The following is a 22,179-nucleotide window of genomic DNA, read 5'->3' as shown; positions in this document are numbered from 1 at the left end:
AAGTGTCCAGACTGTCAACGCTGCGTAAGGATAACACATCATTCCAGAGTTGGGGTGCAACACCTCGACTTTTATATCTGGTCTTTGGAACTTCCAGAAGGTTCTGGTGGGTGGACCTGAGGGCTCGGGTTGGAGCATAAGGTTTTAACAGTTCAGTAATGTAAGGAGGAGCTTGACCATGTAGAGCCCTGAAAGTTGTAGTCAGGACTCTAGAGTTAACGGGTAACCAGTGCAGAGACGTCAGAACAGGAGTGATGTGAGCTCTTCTGTTTGCTCCAGCTAGGAGCCTCGCTGCAGAGTTCTGGACCAGCTGAAGGCGGTCAAGGGCTTTTTGTTAGAACATGTGAAGAGTGTGTTACAGTAATCTAGACGGGAGGAGATGAAGGCATGGAGAACCATTTCTAGTTCATGCTTTGACACCAACCTTCTCAGTTTGGAGATATTTCTTAAGTGATAAAAACAGTTTTGGACCAAAGTTTTTGAGTGACCTTCAAGAGACGTTGATTGGTTGGTCAAAAACACCCAAATTCCTCCCAAAGGGGTGATGATCAGACATTCAGTCTTTTCAGAGTTTAACTGAAGGAAGTTATCTTCTAGCCAGCTGGTGATCGCTGATAGACACTCTAGTAGTTCAGACAGTTTATAGAACTCAGAATCCTTAAAGGAGCAGTACAGCTGAATATCATCTGCATATAGGTGATAAGAGACATTATGAAAATAATCAAGTATCTGTCCAAGAGGGTGTATGTACAGTAGAAACAACAGTGGACCCAAAACAGAGCCTTGGGGTATCCCATAGAACAGATGGGTAGAATCTGACATGATGTGGTTTCTACAGACACTGTAACTTCTGTTAGAAAGGTACGATCTAAACCAGTCTAGAACATTTCCAGAGATCCCCACCGAGTCACCAAGTCTGTTACAACATATGTTTTGACTAGCTTTATCACAAATAAAGTACTTTGATTAATTAAAAGCGTTCTTCTTCTGTTCTTCTTCTTCTTCTTCTTCTGGAATGTAAACATTTTGAAACAAGCACCCGACCATAGGCGATTCCTACACGTTGTTACTGTGTAAAGGGGCAGCTGTTAAGGGCAGACAATTAGAATATTCATAACGCTACACCCCAGAAATACAACAAGGATTTTTTGCCAGAGTTCTCAGAAGTTCTAGCAAGCTGTGATGCTAGATACGAGCGGAGAGACTTAAATATTAACGTCTGTCGCTCTGGAAAGCCTTCGGTTTCTGATTTCATTAATATGGTGAACTCTTTTAGTTTTACGCATTCAGGAACGTGGTCCCACACTGGACCTTGTGTTATTGCTGGGGTGCTCAGTAGACAATTTGACTATTAAGGATGCAGTAGTCTCAAACCATAATCCAATATTATTTAAGATTATTCTGAAAAGTAGTTTGTTGGCATCTGTTGTCCCCATTAGGTACAGTTGTCCTATGAATTCTGACACTGGAGCTCGTTTCGCGTCGCTGCTTGAACAGGCCAACTTCCATTTGCCTGACGGGTCCTCCCTGGACGGACTGATGAATTGCTTTAATGAGACCAGTGAGGCCATCCTTGACACTGTTGCGCCGTTAAGGCCTAGGAGGAGAAGTCATACAGAAAACTCATGTTCGACGGACTCTACTGGTGCTGCAAGAAGGATATGCAGAAGATACGAGAGACAATGGAAGAAGGATAACTTGCATGTGTCCCTGATTGTCCTACGTGAGAGTTTGAAATCTTACCAAGAAGCAGTTAGATCTACGAAATTTGCATACTATTCCAAGCGCATCTCTTTGAACTCAAATAACCCCAGCGTACTGTATACCGCCATTAACTCTGTTCTGAAAGTGAATGACCCCTATCCAGCGCAGGCCTCGGTTGAGATGTGTGATGAGTTCCTTGACCTTTTCTTAGGGACAGTGGCTGCGTTCCGGGCCGCCATCGCACCGGAGTGCAGCCCTTCTGTGACTGCTCCTGGAAATTTGGAAGCATTTCAACCAATTATTATAGCTGACCTGGTTAAGATGGTGGGAGAGGCTACCACTATTGGGTAGCAAGTAGCTGTCTAGCTAGCTATGCTAATGGGGCATTATCATCAGGTATAAACGTGGCTCGGAAATGTATTCAAGTTCTTGGCAGCTAAAGAAAGGTTGTAAAGAAGAGAAAAACACAGAAGCTTCTTATGAGAGCTGTAAGTTGGTTTGGAATCACTGATTTTTGGATTTTTTTGGAGTTGGAGAAATGGCAGATGAACAATTCGTTGGTGCAGCGTCTGGCACTCCACATGAAGGTGACCACCAGAGGGAGCCAAAACCCACACTAAGGCACTTGAAGAGAAGCTCCACAGGCTTATTATGCAAAGAAGAGCAAAGCTGGCTCAGATTACAGTGAAGTGAAAGAAACGGACAACATGGAAAAGAATGAAGAACATGTTAATACTGTGGAATCAGAAACATTGTCAAGTTTAAACAAGCTGCATGAAGAGTTCATATTGCTGAATAATGATGTTGTGCAGATGCTGCCAGAAGATGAAGCTACTGCAGACCAGGGTTAGCTGCTATGAGGCAAAGTCAGGTTCATGCATGAGAATAAGTGGATTCAAGAACACACGAGTGCAAAAAGAAGAGGAGGTTACTCCACATGACGGCATCTAGCAGATCGTTCTCGGCAAAGAAAGAGCAAATCTACCTAGTTCAAGTATTGGGAGTTCTTGCGTTGTGTCAAGCACAAGTTCAGTTACACAGGTTAAAGGAGGCAGAGAGAGCAGCCCTGGATGCCTTTTACATGGTCATCTGAGTACAGACTGCCCAAGAAGAGTCACATGGCTACTATGCACATGGAAACATCCAACGTGGGCAAAGGGATAACAAGACACAAATAGCACAGCTGACAGTCAAACTACAGGTAATATTGGACAGGAAATGTGTGGATACACTGGGGCCGGAAGCAAAGACGGGCTTTTAGCCATTGCTGCTGTAAAGCTCAAGTCCAAAAATTCAATTCAGTTTCAATTCAAGTTTATTTATAAAGCACCAAGTCAGGACCAGAGTCGTCTCAAGGACCTGCACACAGTAAACAACACAGGTCAGTTCATTAAGCCAGTCAGTAACAAGTTTCCTATATAAGGAACCCAGCAGGTCGCATCGAGTCACTGACTAGTGTCAGAGTCTTTACAGCAATCCTCATACTAAGCAAGCATGCAGCGACAGTGGAGAGGAAAACTCCCTTTTAACAGGAAGAAACCTCCAGAGAATCCTGACTCAGTATAAGCAGCCATCCTCCACGACTCACTGGGGATGGAGAAGACAGAGCACACACACACACACACACACACACACACACACACACACACACACACACACACACACACACACACACACACACACACACACACACACACACACGCGCACACACACACACACACACACACACACACACACACACACACACGCACGCACGCACGCACGCACGCACGCACGCACGCACGCACGCATACACCAAGTAGTGTTTCTATGGTTACATTGTGATTTCTTAGTAAATATTCTATTTGGTGAGAGATAAACTTTATTATTGGCTTGTTGGTGCTAATGCGCACAAAGCCATAGAGCCATGGAAAATCACCAACAGCCAAGATGAGGGGCCATACGCAGTGAAAACAGTTTAACTGTCAACAGGATATCTGTGACAAGCATTGAGGAATTGCTGACCCAGCAATATAATTCTGACTTTAAAGAGCGCAGCTGTGATGACAAAACAAAATGATCTGCAGTTCATGAAAGATGTGGAACAGTCTTGCATTTTTATTAATGGACATTATTGTTTAGACCTCCATTGTGAGAGAAGACTCTGAAGATGCCCAACAATCGTAGCCTAGCAGAGCAGAGAGCCATCGATCTCAAGAAAAAACTCATCAAGAACCCTGAGTTTTATGCTGACTAGAAGGGTTTCATGAGTGTCATCATTGAAAAGGGCTATGCAAAAACAGTGTCCATCGATAGACAGTGCAGCAAAGGAGAGGTGTGGTGTATCCCACAGCCCGGGGTCTACCATCCCAAAAAGAAGAAAATTCCAGTTGTCTTTGATTGTACTGCAGCACATCAGGGAGTTTCATTGAACAACCAGTTAGTCCAAGGCCCAGACCGCACGAATACCTTGGCTGGAGTGTTGACAAGGTTTAGAGAGGAGACAGTTGCATTAATGGCCGATATAAAAGCAATGTGTTATCAGGTCAAAGTTCCCTCAACACACTCTGACAGCCAGAGGGCTGCCAGTCAACTTCAGGGTTCATTTCAAGATCCTGGTTCTGGTCTATAGGGCCTTACATGGACAAGCACCATCTTACATTGGTGATCTTCTTAGTCCCTACTCCCCCAGCAGGTCCCTGAGGTCCAGTGATCAAAGCCTACTGGTTGTGCAGCACCAGTAGACCAAAGGTGACAGATCATCTGCTGCTGTGGCCCCCAGACTCTGGACCTCTCTCCCCCTGAGCCTGAGATCAGTGGACTCTGTGGTCTCCTTTAAACTCACCTGTTCAGGTTTGGTGGGACCTTCATCACCCTCTCCTGGTTCTGCTCTTTCTACCATCTCCACCTTACCAGGGTCCACTGATTTCCCTCTTTCCTTTTCACTCTCTCTCCTTTTCCTGACATTTTTTATTCCTTTTAACACTAGAACTACCAGGATTTTCTGACCCCCTCAGCTCTACCAGCTGGCTCACCAAATGGCTCCTTGGTTTGAAAATCACAATTAGCCACCTTTCATTTATAAATGTAGACATTATCTGTGCAGAGCACAGACAACGGCCCATTGGAATGTGGAGGAATGTTGGGGACCTTGAAAATTATCAGTCATTTAGGTTTGCCTCTTTAGCCTTTTAGCCCTGGTAGAAAATGACTCACAAGCCCTTTTTACAAGACACACTGTGCCGGCAAATCAGCGTAACATTACTGCAACAGTGTGCATTATAAACACACCATGCTAGCATGGCGTTGTTCGAATTTTGCTGCATTTGTTGCACCTCGCTTGGTAGTAATATTGCAGTAATTGTCTGTCCTATAAACAGTGATTGCGCCTTGGCACAACAGAGGAAGATGTCAAATGACGTAGCAAATGTGCGGCGACCCCCAACCGGAAAGAGTATATAAACCACTTAAACATGGGAAAGTAATGCTTGGTTTATGCTTGACGCATTCACTTTCCGCGCGGTGATGCGGCTCGCGGATGGAACGAGCTTCACAACTCGCAGCGTTTATGGTTCATGCGGCTCGTCTCTGCGGTGAGCCAATATTCTCCCAAACTGTAGGGGGCAGCATGGAGCTCTACAGCATGCATCCAACACTACACCATAGTAGAAGTAGAAATTACTGTTTACAACATGGCATTTCAGCATTTTTAACAGCGTCCTCGTCTTTTCCGACAGTGCGAGCTATTTCTCTCCAAGAACTATTAACAACATGTTGATCACGGTGATCTCTGAGAGCTGAATCATACAAATGTCTGTATTTACCAACCTCTGCCATACTAGTTCTTGCCGGCCCGCCATGTTTTTCCGCGTCAGTCCGTCCGCGTGGTTAGAAATTTTCCTAGGTGCGCGGTGCGGAAATTCTGGGCCGTGCGGAGGCGCGGTGGAGGGGCATGGTTGTTAAAATGACGCATAATGACGCAACTTTTCCGCGCGGAGCCGTGCGGACCTCGCGGACGCGTCAAGCATAAACCAACCTTTAGTAAACAACCAGTGGACGTGGCTGATTGGAGTGACAACTAGATCTGTGAACTTCTGTCTTTACGAGCAGAGGCAGAAGTAGCCAGACAGTTCTCAGGAACAGCCACCTCTTTAAGGGTTTGTCTAAAAAACTCAAGCAGCGTGGCTTCAGCCGAGACAGAGAACAGATCACGTCAAAACTCAAAGGATTGAAGAAGTTTCACTTTTCACTGTTTCGTTTTACATGCAGGTGCAGCCAGGTAACCTGAAAAATAAATCCTGCTCAGGTGTAGCTGATCACCTGAAGCTTTTTCAAGAGTCTGGCTTGTTGTCAACACCTGAAAAGCTGCTTCAGCACAGCTGTTATGAACCTTCTTTTGGAACCTGGACAATCGAAGCCTGCATTGCAGTTAGCCTGCATCATTCCCCCAAAACTGTTTGAGTTGCAATACAAATGCAATGATCGATTTTAATTACATTTAATTAAGGACCATAAGAGAATAAAAATTCAAATCTAGTATGAATTCCATCTTATGGACACTGGGTTATTTAAATTAGAAGATTGGATCTTTTTATTACAGGGACTTTAAAAAAACACTTTGCATTAACTGAGAGACAAGAGAAGAGAGAGAGACTTTCATTTATATATATATTTGTATATATATATATATATATATATATATATAATACATACACATATATGTATATATATACATGCATACATACACATATATGTGTATGTATTATATATATATATATATATATATATATGTATACATACATATATATATATATATATATGTATGTATACATATATAATACATACACATATATGTGTATGTATATATATATATAAACATATATATATATATATATATATATATATATATATATATATATATATATATATATATACACACATATATGTTTATATATATACATACATATATGTATTTATATAGGTCCAGGAGGGGGAGGGCCCAACCTTACCTGGATGTCCCATGTCTTATATATTCTGGAAGTTGTGCAAATGCAGGGGTGGGCATAGATATTCTGCTGGGGTGGGGCTGGGTTGGTGCCCTCGGACTCCGTGAGGCTCTGTAATGCTGCTGCTTTGGGCCCTGGCAGGATGGGCTGGGGTCTCCAAGCCCTGGGTGGCAGTTGGACAACAGAGGTGCCTATTGGGGCCAGTAGGGGAGCTGGCTCCCTGGAGGGCTAAGCCCAACCAGCCATTCCTCCCCATCCCCGCATATTTCTCTCCTCCTGCTCCCTCACATCATCACACAAACATACACATAGGACCTTGGGGGGTGGGCAAGTCAGGGAGTGTGGGTATGGACCCCATTTCCGCATTCCTGTGGCAACCTGCCCCCCAATCTTATTTGCACCTTATACACTTCCACTGACGACATTCCACACAAACACACACTTAGGGCCGTGGGAGTGAGCACATTCAACGGCATTTGGCAGGGGGATATTTCAGCCTCCTCCCGAGTGCCGGTGCCCACTTCCAATTTTAAACCACACTTAGACACTGATGGCTGAGGGGGTAAGTGGGGTGGTGCGGTGGCATCAGCTGGCATATGCTGGATGATGCCCGCACTGCCCACTCACCACAGCCATGGAATACACCTCATGATCACACAACACCATATTGGAGCAGGCGGAGGGAGACTAGGGGTCTTAGCACACCTCTGTTGCTGCTTGGCTTCCTGGGGCTGGAGGCTAGGAGGGAGATCTGGCCGTCTGGTTATGGTCTGGGGTGGTGGGTTGCTGTGCTCAGCGTTGGGCGGGGGAGCCTGCTCATCAGCACCCCAGCAGAAAGGGTCAAACTCTGGTAACCGGTGATGGTTGTACCCCATGTGCAGCAGTACCGGGACCAGAGTGAATAGGGTGTGTATGGGGAGCATGAGTGGGTGTCCGGCGTGCATTTTTGTAAGTCTTTGGTTGTATGTGCATGTGTGAGCATGAGGGAGGGAGTGTGTGACTGTGTTTGTGTATGACTGTATATGTCAGGTGGGGCCTTTGACTCCTCCCCTCTCCTGGAACTTCTCTTGATGATATAGATCTCTGTCCCCCCTCCCCCTACCACACCTGGTGTGAGGGGTTGTGCCTTGGTCTGCCTGAGTGTTCGTGGCAACCGGGTCTGGGGGTTTAAGATCTTTGGCATCTGCCTGTTAGATCCCGGTGGCTGCCTGGTGGGGTCTGGGTCCCTGGGCTCTGCTGGGTCCCCGGCGGGGGTCGTCGCCCCTGGGTCCCGGGTCGCTGGGTCCCGGGCTCGGCCGGCTAGGGGGCGGGAGGCTGCGGGCGGGCCTGTGGGCTTGCCGCTGATATCTCCAGGGACTCTGCCGGCTGCTGGTTGTGGCCCCCTGGGGCGATCCTCTGTGCCTCTCGAGGGGGGCGGGGGCCTTCCTGGTTGCAGTCTCCTTGGGGTTCCTGCGTTCTGGGGCAGCGCCTGGATCTCTGGGACTTGGAGCTCCCCCCGTCTCCTGCGCATCTTTGGGGGGCAGATCTGTGGTTCCTCACACTCTCTGTTGGACGCTCCTATAGAGAAACCTTAAATAAACAAGTGTGTGTACACACACAGGTGCTCACATGGTGCTCTCAAAAGTATGGACTTGGGCACGTTCAACACAGGTCTTAAGACTATGGTGGGCACTTAATATGTTGTGATTTATTATCGTGATTCTTCAGTTAAGCAATGTTGATTATATATATATATATTTTTTCTTTTCATCAAGTTGACGCAGTGATAGGTAGATCTTGTATTGTTGTTGTGTCCCTTTTTTGTGTGCCGTTGTTTTTTTTTTGTCTTTTTTCTGCAGGTCTAGAAGCAGACTCTTGTTCATTATTGTTTATTTTTGTGGACCCCCCCCCCCCTCTCTCTCCCCACCTTTTCTTTTCCTTTCTCTTTCACCTCTGTCTCCGTGTCTGGTCGGAATTACAAAGCATTCAAAAACAATAACAATAAAGTTTTAAGTATCAGGCGTGACATTAAAAGCAGACGCTTTGATGCTCCACCTGAGAATAAATCTGTAAGGCTTGTCACCAGCATTCAGACATCAATTCTGCTTCACAGCCAGACAGGACACGGGGAAAAAAATAATAATAAAAAAAAAAAAAAAAAAAAGCTTAGCTCTCACCTCCGCATTAGCTTTGGGTTAGCTTCAGGTTAGCTTGTAGCTAGTTCGACCGGGTGTCGTCAGTTGATCCCAGCCTTACAGCCCCACCCTCAGCTCCACCTCTCTTCCCTTTAATGGAATTGTCTGGGCTTGACGGAACCTGTGACACGGTCAAAATGGCGGTGGTGGCCACCTCCCATTTTAGCAGAAAAACTTGTTACTGGAGGCTATGGAAACCCATTGTCCATATATTGATGTCGTTGGTTTACCCCCAGTGAAGGAGAGGGTAGCCTCCCTCGGGGGAGGGGGGATCTGTTCTTATTCACCAAACTACAGTTCAGACTATCCACCCTTTTTGGAGACCTTAGAGGGGGTGCTGGAAAGCGCTCCTTCCGGTGACTCCCTCGTTCTTCTGGGGGACTTTAACGTTCACATGGGCAACGACAGTGAGACATGGAGAGGTGTGGTTGGGAGGAACGGCCCCCTGATCTGAATTTGAGTGGTGTTTTGTTATTGGACTTCTGTGCCAGTCATGGATTGTCCATAATGAACACCATGTTCAGACATAAAGGTGTCCACATGTGCTCTTGGCACGAGGATACCTTAGGCCGCAGCTCAATGATCGACTTTGTTGTTGTTTCATCTGACCTGCGGCCGCATGTCTTGGACACTCGGGTGAAGAGAGGGGCGGAGCTGGCAACTGACCACCACCTGGTGGTGAGTTGGTTCAGATGGTGGGGGAGGATGCTGGTCAGACCAGGCAGGCCCAAACGTATCGTGAGGGTCTGCTGGGAACATCTGGCGGAGTCTCCTGTCAGAAGGAGCTTCAATTCCCACCTCCGACAGAACTTCCAAAATGTTCTGGGGGAGGCGGGGGACATTGAGTCTGAATGGACCCTCTTCCGTGCCTCCATTGTTGAGGCGGCCGACCGGAGCTGTGGTCGCAGGATCGTCTGTAGCTGTCGTGGTGGCAACCCCCGAACCCGCTGGTGAACACCGGCGGTTAGGGGTGCTGTCAAGCTGAAGAAAGAGTCCTATCAGGTCTTTTTGGCCTGTGGGACTTCATAGGCAGCTGACGGGTACCGGCAGTCCAAGTGGTGTGCGGCTCAGGTGGTCGCCAAGGCAAATACCCGTGCATGGGCGGAGTTCGGTGAGACCATGGAGCAAGACTTCTGTACAGCTTCGAGGAGATTCTGGTCCACCATCTGGTGCCTTGGGTGGGTGGGTGGGTGGGGGGTGGGGGGTGGGGGGGGTGGAGGGGGAAGCAGTGCGCTACCAACACTATCTATAGTGGGGAAGGTGTGCTGCTGACCTCTACTCAGGACATTGTGGATCGGTGGGCAGAAAACTTTGAAGACCTCCTCAATCCCACCAACACGTCTTCCACTGTGGAAGTAGAGTCTGGGGACTTTGGGTTGGCCTCTCAAATATCTGGTGCTGAGGTCACTGAGGTGGATAAAACGTTCCTCTGTGACAAGGCTCCAGGGGTGGATGAGATCCGCTCGGATTTCCTTAAGGCTCTGGATGTTGTGGGCTGTGTTGGCTGATGCGGCTCTGCAATATCATGTGGACATCGGGGGCAGTCCCACTGGGTGGTGGTCCCCTTATTTAAAAAGGGGGACCACAGGGTGTGCTCCAACTACAGGGAGATCACACTCCTGAGCCTTCCTGGTAAGGTCTATTCAGGGGTTCTGGAGAGGAGGGTCCGTCAGATTGTTGAACCTCAGATTCAGGAGGCGCAATGTGGTTTTCGTCCTGGCCGTGGAACACTGGACCAGCTCTATATCCTTAGGGCGATCCTGGAGGGTGCGTGGGAATTTGCCCAACCAGTCCACATGTGTTTCGTGGATTTGGAGACGGCGTTAAACCGAGTCCCTCGGGGGGGGGGGGGAGGACTCTGTGGGGCCCTGTGGGAGGTCTTTTAGGAGTATGGAGTACCAGGCCCTCTGATTCATGCTGTTAAGTCCCTGTATGACCGGTGTCAGAGCTTGGTCCGCATTTCCGGCATTAAGTCGGGCTCGTTCCCAGTGAGAGTTGGACTCCGCCAAGGCTGCCCGTTGTCACCGATTCTGTTCATAACCTTTATGGACAGGATTTCTAGGTGCAGCCAAGGTGTGGAGGGCATCTGTTTTGGTGGCCTGAGGATCAGGTCTCTGCTTTTTGCAGATGATACGGTCCTGTTGGCTTCATCAGAACGTGATCTTCAGCTTTCGCTGAGTGGTTCGCAGCCGAGTGTGAAGCAGCTGGGATGAGAATGATGCGGTCATTGTACTGGTCTGTCGTGGTGAAGAGAGAGCTGAGTCAGAAGGCGAAGCTCTCGATTTACCGGTCAATCTACGTTCCTACCCTCACCTATGGTCATGAGCTTTGGGTAGTGACCGAAAGACCAAGATCGCAGATGAAAGTGGCCGAAATTAGTTTTCTCCAAAGAGTGGCTGGGCTCTCCCTTAGAGATAGGGTGCGAAGCTCGGTCATTCGGGAGGGGCTCGGACTAGACCCGCTGCTCCTCCACATCGAGAGGAGCCAGTTGAGGTGACTCTAGCGTCTGGTCAGGATGCCTCCTGGACGCCTCCCTGGTGAGGTTTTCCAGGCACGTCCAACCGGGAGGAGACCTAAATGTAGACCCAGGACACGGTGGACGGACTATGTCTCTCACCTGGCCAGGGAACGCCTTGGAATTCCCCCGGAGGAGCTGGCTCAAGTGGCTGGGGAGAGGGAAGTCTGGGCCTCTCGCCTTAGGCTACTGCCCCCACGACCCGACTCTGGATAAGCGGATGAAAATGGATGGATGGATGGATCATAGGAAAAGAAAGGTGTAACAAAATCCACAGATTCTAGAAATTGGTGACAGGAAAAAAATGGTTTTAAGAGGAATCAGAGCACAAACCATATGGAGCTGAAGTAAACACGTCTTTAGACGTCTTATCTTCTGTTTATCCTCTTAACAGACGAGTTCCAAAAAAAAATCACCCCCCTTCAGAGTTATCACGAATCTCAACTAGATCTATTAAACCTAGAATGGTTTTTTTGAACCAGGCTATCAAAATGTTTATCCTGCTGTGAAACTGGCTTTTTTTTTTTACCATGGGAGTCAATGAGGATTTGCTCTCTTCTGCTGCCAGCCCCTAGTGGATGAGGGTGGAACTGCAGTTTTAGCCTCTTCCTTGTTTGCTTCATGAAATGTCGATCAAAATGGCCCCTTGAATCGTGTCTGGGTGTGTGTGTGTGTGTGTGTGTGTGTGTTTGTGTGTGTGTGTGTGTGTGTGTGTGTGTGTGTGTGTTTTAGTGACAGAAGATGCCAATAACATTTAAGGAACATTCAGAGAGACTAACAGAATCCTGAGCTTTAACTGCAGAACCTGGGGACAACCATCAGACCCATCAGAACCATTATAATTACATTTACTATGTAATCCAAAGTCCCACCCTTTGATCTTGTTGGATGTGGTGCTTGATCTCCATCTTCAGGATGGATGGATGTGATTGGGTTTGAAAAGCTTAATGGAATATTGTGCTCCGCCCCCTCAGGTGTGCTGGATTCCAACAGGACAATGGAGTCTTCATCGCATCCATCATCATTCTCATCCTCCATTACTACCCTTTTTGGGCCTTCAGATTTTGGTTTCCATGGTGATGTTGCTGGAGCTGTCTCTACAGAGGACACGGATGCTGGTGCTCAGGGGATCCATCTCCTGCTGCGACCCCCAGACCTCCTTTCCCCTAGTCTACCCCCACCCCTCCCCCCTCACAGCCAGCCCACCCTCACCCCCCCTCCACTTTGGGAACAGGGGCCCTCCTTAGAAGAAGCCTGGGGTTCTGGAGACTATCTGGAGACTCTGTCCTTTTTGGTGCCAGATGGTGAAGAACTGTCTCTGGCTACACCACTACCCAACCATCCCTGGGACATGGAATCTGGAGGGGACTGGGTCTCCTATGACACGGCCTTTCCTACTCGTCCCACTCTTTCCCTCTCGTCCCGTCTCCACCTGTCCCCCTCTTCGTCGATCCCTGATGTCCCCCTGCACACTCCATTTGCCTATCCAGATGTTTTCTCCACCTGGGATGAGGACTATGGTCCAGAAGACATGATGCCCCTGGAACCGACCGAAGTTTTACTGCCAGATATGAACAGCCTGGAGTACTACACCAACCTGCTGGCCCAGGAGAAGGTGAAAGAGAGGGACAGGGGGAAAGATCGAGAGAATGAAGAGAAGAAAAAGACAGAGATAGACCAGGATCAAGTGAGCTGCACGGACTCCAGGTCTCCCATTACTCCTACAGCAGCACTAACCCATCATCCTGCTCCCACTCAGATCCCAATTTCCATTCCTCCTTCAGAACTGGAGCCCAAACATTCTTCACCAGGACCTACCCCTCCTCTCACCCCCTCACCTACCCTCCTGGAAGAGAAGATACCCCCTGCTCCCTCAGCTACCCACAAAGGCCCTTACACCTCTTCTCCACCTGTCCCAGGTAGATACCCTCTCCATCCCCCAATGAACACCACAAGTCATGTGCTACCTCCTCCCCCATTGGGACCCCCTACTCACCCCATCAAACCTGAGGGGCCTTTAATCATCACCAAGAGGCCATCAAAAGCTCCGCCCACAACCACCACCACCACCCAGATCACCTCCATCAGCCTGACCAGAGGCACCCCAGTTACCACACCAAGAGGGGCACAGACTCCACCCACCAGACAGTACCTGTGCAACGTCACCAAGCCAGAGCTTTACCTGGTCAGAGTGGGTAAGAGGCCTTCAGGTCCTATGACAGGACATTGATGTTCTTGATTCAGTCAGTTGACATGATTGTGTTTTTTCTGCAGTCAGTTCTAAAGGGTCTGCAGCCGGGTTCAGTCAGGTCCGAGAACTGCTGAAGAGAGAGTTCAACCGCTCCGTGGAGCTGCAGGTAATCTGTTTCTGTCTCAGGTTCTCACCTGGCCTGATGCAAAAGATCACCAACGATAGTTTCTCTCCTCCTCAGTTCCTCAGGACTCCCTCCAGCTTTGCCTTTCGTGCCGTGTCAGGTCCGGTAATCTTCACGGCCATGTCGGTCATCAACGCTCTGCGGTGGTCACCACGTGGGTTGGGCCCAGTCCCGACTGTGTCACCACTGTTCACCATACCTGACCTCAGGTACCAGGTCCACTCGGTGCTGCAGTTTGTCCCCACCCATGTTGACATCAGGGTCTGTAACTTTACTGAACGTGTAGAGAGTGGGCTGATGATGGCGTACACAGAGAGCCAAAGGAGATCCCACGAGTCTGGCAACATTAACGTACAGGTGAGTCTCAGGTGTTCCTTAAATGGTACATAGCTTGTATTGTATAGCACCTTCTAGGGTTCCCCCCCCCCCCTACAATACATCAAGCCATTCACCCACTTAAGTCATTAAATATGTAGGCTACGTTCACACTGCAGGTCTTCGTGGTCATTTACGATTTTTTTGTTAAAAAGGCAGTATAATTTAAAGCAGGGGTAGCCAATCCTGGTCTTGGAGGGCTGGTACCCAGCATGTTTTAGAGGTATCTCGGCTCCAACACACTAGATTCAGTGGTTGAGTCACCTGTGCAGCAGCTCATCAGGCTCTGCAGAAGCCTGTTAATCACGTACTGATTTAAAGCAGGTTTGTTGAGGCAGGGTTAAAACTAAAACCTGCTGGATACCGCCCCTCCAGGACCAGGACTGGGCACCTCTGATGTAAAGCAACCTCCTGTTCTGGGCAAGGCTGTGATAACACATCATAAAGTAGCCACTCCTGATACATCTGCAAGTTCCAGGCCACTTCAGCATCTGCAACGTTCAAACGCTGGTCACAGCAATGCTGCTGCACAGCCACAGTAAGCCGAGCTTCTGTTAGCACCAGATGTTTATGTTTATGTGTTTAGCAGACGCTTTTGTCCAAAGCAACTTAAAAGTGATAATCGGCATATTGCCCTTGAGGCTAACAACAACAACAACAACTTGACATCAGTCATGGAGAGGAGGGAACAAGGAGTGGACAGTAGAGAGGGGGGACAGGTGCAGGGAGGGTGCTAGTTTAGAAGATGCTCTCTGAAGAGCAGGGTCTTCAGGAGTTTCTTGAAAATTGAAAAGGAAGCCCCTGTTCTGGTAGTGCTTGGAAGGTCATTCCACATTTGTGGAACGATGCATGAGAAGAGTCTGGAATGTCCTGAGCGTGGTGTGGGCACTGCTAGCCGACCATCCTGTGATGACCGGAGCGGCCGGGGCGAGACGTAAGCTTTTGCAAGAGATCGTGACCAGACCGGTACAACGCCCGCATCACTGCAGATGCAGCACCAACCCTCCTATCGATCTCTCGCACCATCTTTCTCTCACTCGTGAACAAGACCCCAAAATACTTAAACTCTTCCACTTGAGCCAGGGCCTCGTTCCTGACCCAGTGAAGGCATTCTACCCTTTTCCAACTCAAGACCATGGTCTCAGATTTAGAGGAGCTGATTCTCATCTCAGCCGCTTCACAGTTGGTTGTGAACCACTCCAGCGAAAGCTGGCGATTACGTTCTGATGAAGCCAACAGGACCACATCATCTGCATAAAGTAGAGACCCTCAGGCCACCAAAATGGATGCCCTCCACACCTTGGCTGCACCTAGAAATCCTGTCCATAAAGGATAAGTGACAAAGGGCAGCCTTGGCGTGTACTTTTAGTGGTTCCGTTAGAACCTTAGAATACGCTGCTTTTTCAGGGTAATGAGGCCGTAGGTGAGTTTTATCGTACAGACCCTGGTTTGGACTCCCTAATTAAAACTTTTCTATTTTAAGATGGAATGGAGATTGCCGTACTTGTTCTTCTGTGACAACATGCTTCCCTTTTAATTTCCTGTTATTCAATGGTTCTGAATACTAAGGCGAAGTTTACTGGGGGCCATCCAGCTGACTATTATTTGGGTCCTATCAGGATCAATTTGCGCTTCTGACAGCATATGTGGACGATGGTAAATAGAAAATGATTCCTGTTAGTTGATCAGGCTGACATGGATTTATCAATTAGTCTAATTAATCCACCCTTTGAAATGGTTCCTTCCCACGCTAAACAGACTTTTTCACACGTGCAGAACAGAGCCTGTTTGAACCAACAAACCATTGTGGTTTATAACCCTTGGGAGGTCCCGCTGCACGAGGGAGGAGGAGAGAATAGCTCTCATTACCTAAGGTATCTTTTCTTAATCTGTCACAACCTGAAAACAAGTCCTGAAGCACAGGAACAAGCAATTTAAGGTGGCTTACCTCTTTTACCAGGTCTGGTCGGGGCTCCCACTCAAAGGCTAAAAAAGACCTTTAAGAATCGAGAACGAGGATTCTGTTTCCAAAAAGTTTATTTCAAAATTTAAAAATACAAAAGAGTAAATCTAAGATTACAAAATCTCCTTAGGAAGATGCTACTTCTAAAAATCTTCCTGAGAATAACTGCTCTCTCTTCCTGCAACTGCCACTGCTACTTCGTCGACTTGTGTCAACTCTGTCACACACTCACTCTACTTCTAACTGCCCTTTATATATCATTCTAAAAACTGCCACGCAAAACATTTTCCATAGTGAAGCAATATCTCAACCAGTCATGAGACAGCCTAAACAATGTAATCATTTGCCAGTTACATACATCTTTTTATCACAAGACAGCAAAACAATGTGATTATTTGTCAGTTACAGTTATCACAGTCAAACACAAGACAGCCAAACCCATATGATCATTATATTTGTAAGCTGGTTTCAGTTTCACCCAAATTCCAGAACTCCCCCACGGAGGACTTTCACATCCTGAGATGTCTCTTCAGTTGGCCTTCTTCCGTCCCACCTCCTGCGTTGCTTCCTGTTCAGCTGGACCACTCCTCCTTATCACCTGCCTGATTCCACTCGCAGCAAATGGCTCTCGCTTATCTTTGTGCTCCTTATGATTTTGTTTATTGCCCCCATTGTTTCTGGCATGCAAGAGCTTGCAACAGGCGGAGTCCAACTTTCACTGGGAACAACCCCGACTTACTGCCGGCAATGCGGACCAAGCTCTGACACCGGTCATACAGGGACCTAACAGCCCGAATCAGAGGGCCTGGTTCCCCATACTCCTGGAAGACCTCCCACAGGGCCCCCCGAGGGACGCGGTCAAACGCCTTCTCCAAATCCACAAAACACATGTAGACTGGTTGGGCAAATTCCCACGCACCCTCCAGGATCCCCCTAAGGGTCTAGAGCTGGTCCAGTGTTCCACGGCCAGGATGAAAACCACATTGCTCCTCCTGAATCTGAGGATCAACAGTCCGACGGACCCTCCTCTCAAGAACCCCTGAATAGACCTTACCAGGAAGTCTCAGGAGTATGATCCCCCTGTAGTTGGAACACACCCTGCGGCCCCCCTTTTTTAATAAGGGGACCAACACCCCGGTCTGGTAGTCCAGTGGGACTGCCCCCGATGTCCATGCGATATTGCAGAGCCGCGTCAGCCAACACAGCCCCACAACATGGGATTCAGGATCTCCTATCTTCAACTATTAAACTAGACAGGATAATCATTGTTGGAGAGTTCAACATCCACGCTGAGGATCTATCTAACAGCTCTACCAGGGAGTTCCTAAACACGATGAACTCTTTTAACTTCTCTCAACACGTGTCTGGTCCCACTCACAGAGCAGGCCACACCCTGGATCTGGTCGTTTCCAACGGACTTCTTGTTGATAAGCTGCAGATAAATGATGTTGTGTTCAGTGACCATAAGTCAGTTTCTTTTCATATTAACCTAAATTCTGAATCTCTTTTACCAGTCTCTGCTAAGCAAAGACGTATTATCAACAGTTCTACCATTTTAAATTTCTCTTCCCTCTTTGACTTTGTACCTCCTTCCTCTGATGACGTAGAGCTCCTTACCAACTCATTTAATGATCACTGCCTCAAAATTCTAGATCAGGTCGCCCCTTACAAAACCAGCCGCAGTTCCAGTGCCTCCAGTTCACCCTGGCTGAACAACCAGATTCTTGAACTTAGACGCTCCTATAGAAAAGCGGAACGATGGTGGTAGAGGACAGGTCTGGTTGTTCATCGTGAATATTTTAAAGAACTTCTCGAGTCATACAACGAAGCTGTAGAAGATGCCAGGTCTTCTTTCTTCAGCAACCTCATATGTCAAAATAAGAATAATCCTAAGGTTTTGTTTGATACCATCTCCAGCATCGTGTCTTCTCCTCCGCAGCAGGCTCAGCTATCTTCAGCTGATGATTGTAACACCTTTCTCCATATTTTAGCCAACAAGGTGCTGAATCTGAGATCCAGCATTCCACCAGCCCCCCCCCCCCCCCCCCCCCAGGAGGTGAGGCCCCCCCAGTGCTCCGAGTCTTTCACCTCCTTCTCCCCAATTACACTAAATGACTTAACCTCAATAATCAGTCAGATGAAACTCTCATCATGCTCATCAGATATCTTACCTCCCTCTGTTTTAGTCGGGTCCCTTGCCTCTATCAGTCCATCTCTGTTGACTATGATCAACAGCTCACTGAGCCAAGGCTGTGTTCCATCTTACTTTAAAAATGCAGTAGTGACTCCTCTCTCAAAGAAACCCAACCTTGACGCCAGCTCCACCAGTAACTTTAGGCCCATTTCTAAGCTACCTTTCATCAGCAAAGTACTTGAGAAGGTTGTTGAAACCCAACTCAGATCCTGGTTTTCTAGGTCAAAGATCACTGACCCCTTCCAATCTGGCTTTCTGAAGCAGCACTCAACTGAGACTGCTCTAGTAAGGGTGCATAATAACCTCCTGATGGCTGCTGATGCAGGGAAATGCTCTGTCATGGTCCTGCTCGACCTCAGTGCAGCTTTTGACGCTGTAGACCACAACGTTCTACTAAACAGGTTAAATGCCCTGGCTGGGATTTCAGGTTCTGCTCTAGACTGGCTCTCTTCCTATCTCACTAACAGAACATTCACAGTGAAGTCAGAAACCTTCTCCTCAGACACTGCCTCTCTAACATGCGGGGTTCCACAAGGTTCAGTTCTAGGGCCTCTACTATTTGTGTTCTATATTCTTCCTCTAACTGGCATCATTCAGTCTTTCCCAGACATCTCCTACCATATCTACGCTGATGATATTCAGCTCTATATGTCCTTTATGCCACACCAGTTGGACAGGCTGGCCACCCTTGTACTCTGCCTGAACCAGATCAGTAACTGGCTGTCCAGCAACTTTCTTGTCCTCAATGCTAACAAGACAGAGACCCTGATCGCTGCACCCCCGGAACTTCAGCCAGAAATCGAGCAAGAAATTGCCTCTTTTTGCCCATCAGCCAAGGCCAACATTAGAAACCTGGGAGTTATTTTTGATCCAGCTTTAAGTTTAGACTCACACGTCAAAACCATCTCCCGCTCTTGTTTCTTTCAACTGAGAAACATTTCAAAAGTCCGTAAACTGGTTTCTACTGCAGATCTGGAAAAAATCATCCATACCTTTGTGTCATCACGCTTAGACTACTGCAACGCTCTTTTTACTGGTCTCAGGAAAACCTCCCTCTCACGCCTTCAAGCCATCCAAAATGCAGCAGCCAGACTCCTAACCAAATCCAGCAGACGAGCTCACATCACTCCAGGTTTACAGTCCCTCCACTGGCTCCCGGTAGAATATAGAATACAGTTTAAAGTTTTAGTCCTGACCTATAGAGCTCTTAACAACCAGGCTCCAAGCTACCTATCTGAGCTTTTATCCCCACACACCACCTCTCGGAACCTCAGATCCACATCTGAAAACCTCCTGGCTGTTCCTCGAACCAGACTGAAAACCAAAGGGGACAGGGCCTTTCAGACTATTGCCCCCAGACTTTGGAACAGTCTGCCTTCAAATCTCTGTCTCTTGAAATCTGTGGAGGTCTTCAAAAACATCTTAAAACTCACCTTTTCATCCAGGCTTTCCCCCGCTAAATATTCTAAAAGATGGCTTTGTTCTTTTTCACACCTTGACTTTGTTTTTACTTATGATTCTGGTTACTATTGTTGTCACTGCTATTGTTTTTATGATGTTTTTATTGGTTTGAGGTATTTGCCCTGATCTTTATCATGTTGTACAGCGCTTTGTGATTTATATCTGTGAAAGGTGCTCTATAAATAAACTTTACTTACTTAGTTACTTACAACATCCAGAGCCTTAAGGAACTCTGGGCAGATCTCATCCACTCCTGGAGCCTTGTCACAGAGAAGCTTTTTAACCGCCTCAGTGACCTCCGCACCAGAGATTTGAGAGGCCAACCCAAAGTCCCCAGACTCTGCTTCCTCACTGGAAGACGTGTTGGTGGGATTGAGGAGGTCTTTGAAGTTTTCCGACCACCGAGCCACAACGTCCTGAGTAGAGGTCAGCAGCACATCGTCCCCACTATAGATAGTGTTGGTAGCGCACTGCTTCCCCCCCCCTGAGGCGCCGGATGGTGGACCAGAATCTCCTCGAAGCCGTACAGATGTCTTGCTCCATGGTCTCACCGAACTCCTCCCATGCCCAGGTATTTACCTTGGCGACCACCTGAGCCACGTTCCACTTGGACTGCCGGTACCCGTCAGCTGCCTCTGGAGTCCCACAGGCCAAAAAGACCTGATGGGACTCTTTCATCAGCTTGACAGCATCCCTAACCACCGGTGTCCACCAGCGGGTTCGGGGGTTGTCACCATGACAGGCACCGATGATCCTGCGACCACAGCTCCGGTCGGCCACCTCAACAATGGAGGCACGGAACAGGGTCCATTCAGACTCAATGTCCCCCGCCTCCCCCAGAACATTTTGGAAGTTCTGTCGGAGGTGGGAATTGAAGCTACTTCTGACAGGAGACTCCGCCAGATGTTCCCAGCAGACCCTCGCGATACATTTGGGCCTGCCTGGTCTGACCAGCATCCTCCCCCACCATCTGAACCAACTCACGGCCAGGTGGGGGTCAGTTGCCAGCTCTGCCCCTCTCTTCACCCGAGTGTCCAAGACATGCGGCCGCAGGTCAGATGAAACAACAACAAAGTCGATCATCGAGCTGCGGCCTAAGGTATCCTGGTGCCAAGTGTACATTTGGACACCTTTATGTCTGAACATGGCGTTCATTATGGACAATCCATGACTGGCACAGAAGTCCAATAACAAAACACCACTCAAATTCAGATTGGGGGGGGGGGGTGTTCCTCCCAACCACACCTTTCCAGGTCTCACTTTTGTTGCCCATGTGAGCGTTAAAGTCTCCCAGCAGAATGAGGGAGTTACCGGAAGGAGCGCTTTCCAGCACCCCCTCCAAGGTCTCCAAAAAGGGTGGGTAGTCTGAACTGTAGTTTGGTGCATAGGCACAGACCACAGTCAGAACCCATCCCCCCACACGTAGGCAGAGGGAGGCTACCCTCTCATTCATTGGGGTAAACCCCAATGTACAGGCACCAAGGTGGGGTGCACCTAGTATGCCCACCCCTGCTTGGCGCCTCTCAGTGGGAGCAACTCCAGAGTGGTGGAAAGTCCAACCCCTCTCAAGGAAACTGGTTCCAGAGCCAGAGCCATGCGTTGAGATGAGTTCGACTATATCTAGTTCGGAACCTCTCAACCTCACACACCACCTCTGGCTCCTTCCCCACCAGAGAGGTGACATTCCATGTGCCAAGAGCCAGCTTCTGTAGCCGAGGGTCAGACCGCCAAGGTGCCCGTCCTCAACTACCACCCGTCACACACTGCACCCGACTCCTTTGGCCCCTCCCATGAGTGGTGAGCCCATGGGAAAGGGGACCCACGTTTCCTCTGGGAGCTGTGCCCGGCCGGGCTCCATGGGTGAAAGCCCGGCCACCAGGCGCTCACCAACCTGCCCCACCTCCAGGCCTGGCTCCTAAAACAAACAATCAATGATGAACAAGAGTCTGCTTCTAGACCTGCAGAAGAAGAGAAAAAAAAGTAAAGGGACACACAGCAATTCAACAGGAGCAAGCTATCACTGCTTCAACCTGATGGGGAACTATAAAATCAATATTGTTTTACTGAACAATCATGATAATAAATCACAGTGCATTTAGTGTCAAGCACAGCCGACATGTATTCAACATGCCCAAGTCCATACTTATGAGAGCACCATGTGAGCACCTGTGTGCATACCTGCACTTGTATATGTAAGGTTTCTCAATAGGAGTGTCCATTAGAGAGTGTGAGGGATCACAGATGTGCCCTCCAATGAAGCGTAGGAGATGGAAGGAGCTCCAAGTCTCAGAGATTCAGGAGCTGCCCCAGAGCGCAGGGACCCCAGGGAGACTGCGACCAGAAAAGCCCCTGCCCTCCTCGAGAGGCGCAGAGAATTGTCCCGGGGGGCCAAAACCAGCAGCCGGCAGAGTTGCGGGGGATATCAGCGGCAAG

The 22,179-nt window shown here is 48.4% G+C and overlaps 1 protein-coding gene across 1 annotated transcript in view; it reads left to right on the top strand.

Moving 5' to 3' along the window:
* The window catches only part of LOC139071548 (UPF0606 protein KIAA1549), a 71,571-nt gene that overhangs the window by 5,504 nt on the left and 43,888 nt on the right, over positions 1–22,179 (top strand). Inside the window, 3 exon segments of the mRNA XM_070554126.1 lie at positions 12,353–13,573; positions 13,653–13,735; positions 13,811–14,110. Of these exon segments, the coding sequence (XP_070410227.1) occupies positions 12,353–13,573; positions 13,653–13,735; positions 13,811–14,110 (1,604 nt within the window).

Source organism: Nothobranchius furzeri, chromosome 1 (genome assembly GCF_043380555.1).
Source record: "Nothobranchius furzeri strain GRZ-AD chromosome 1, NfurGRZ-RIMD1, whole genome shotgun sequence".
Classification (NCBI taxonomy): Eukaryota; Metazoa; Chordata; class Actinopteri; order Cyprinodontiformes; family Nothobranchiidae; genus Nothobranchius; species Nothobranchius furzeri.
Note: the sequence above shows the minus strand (reverse complement) of the source record. Positions and strands in the feature narration are given on the sequence as shown.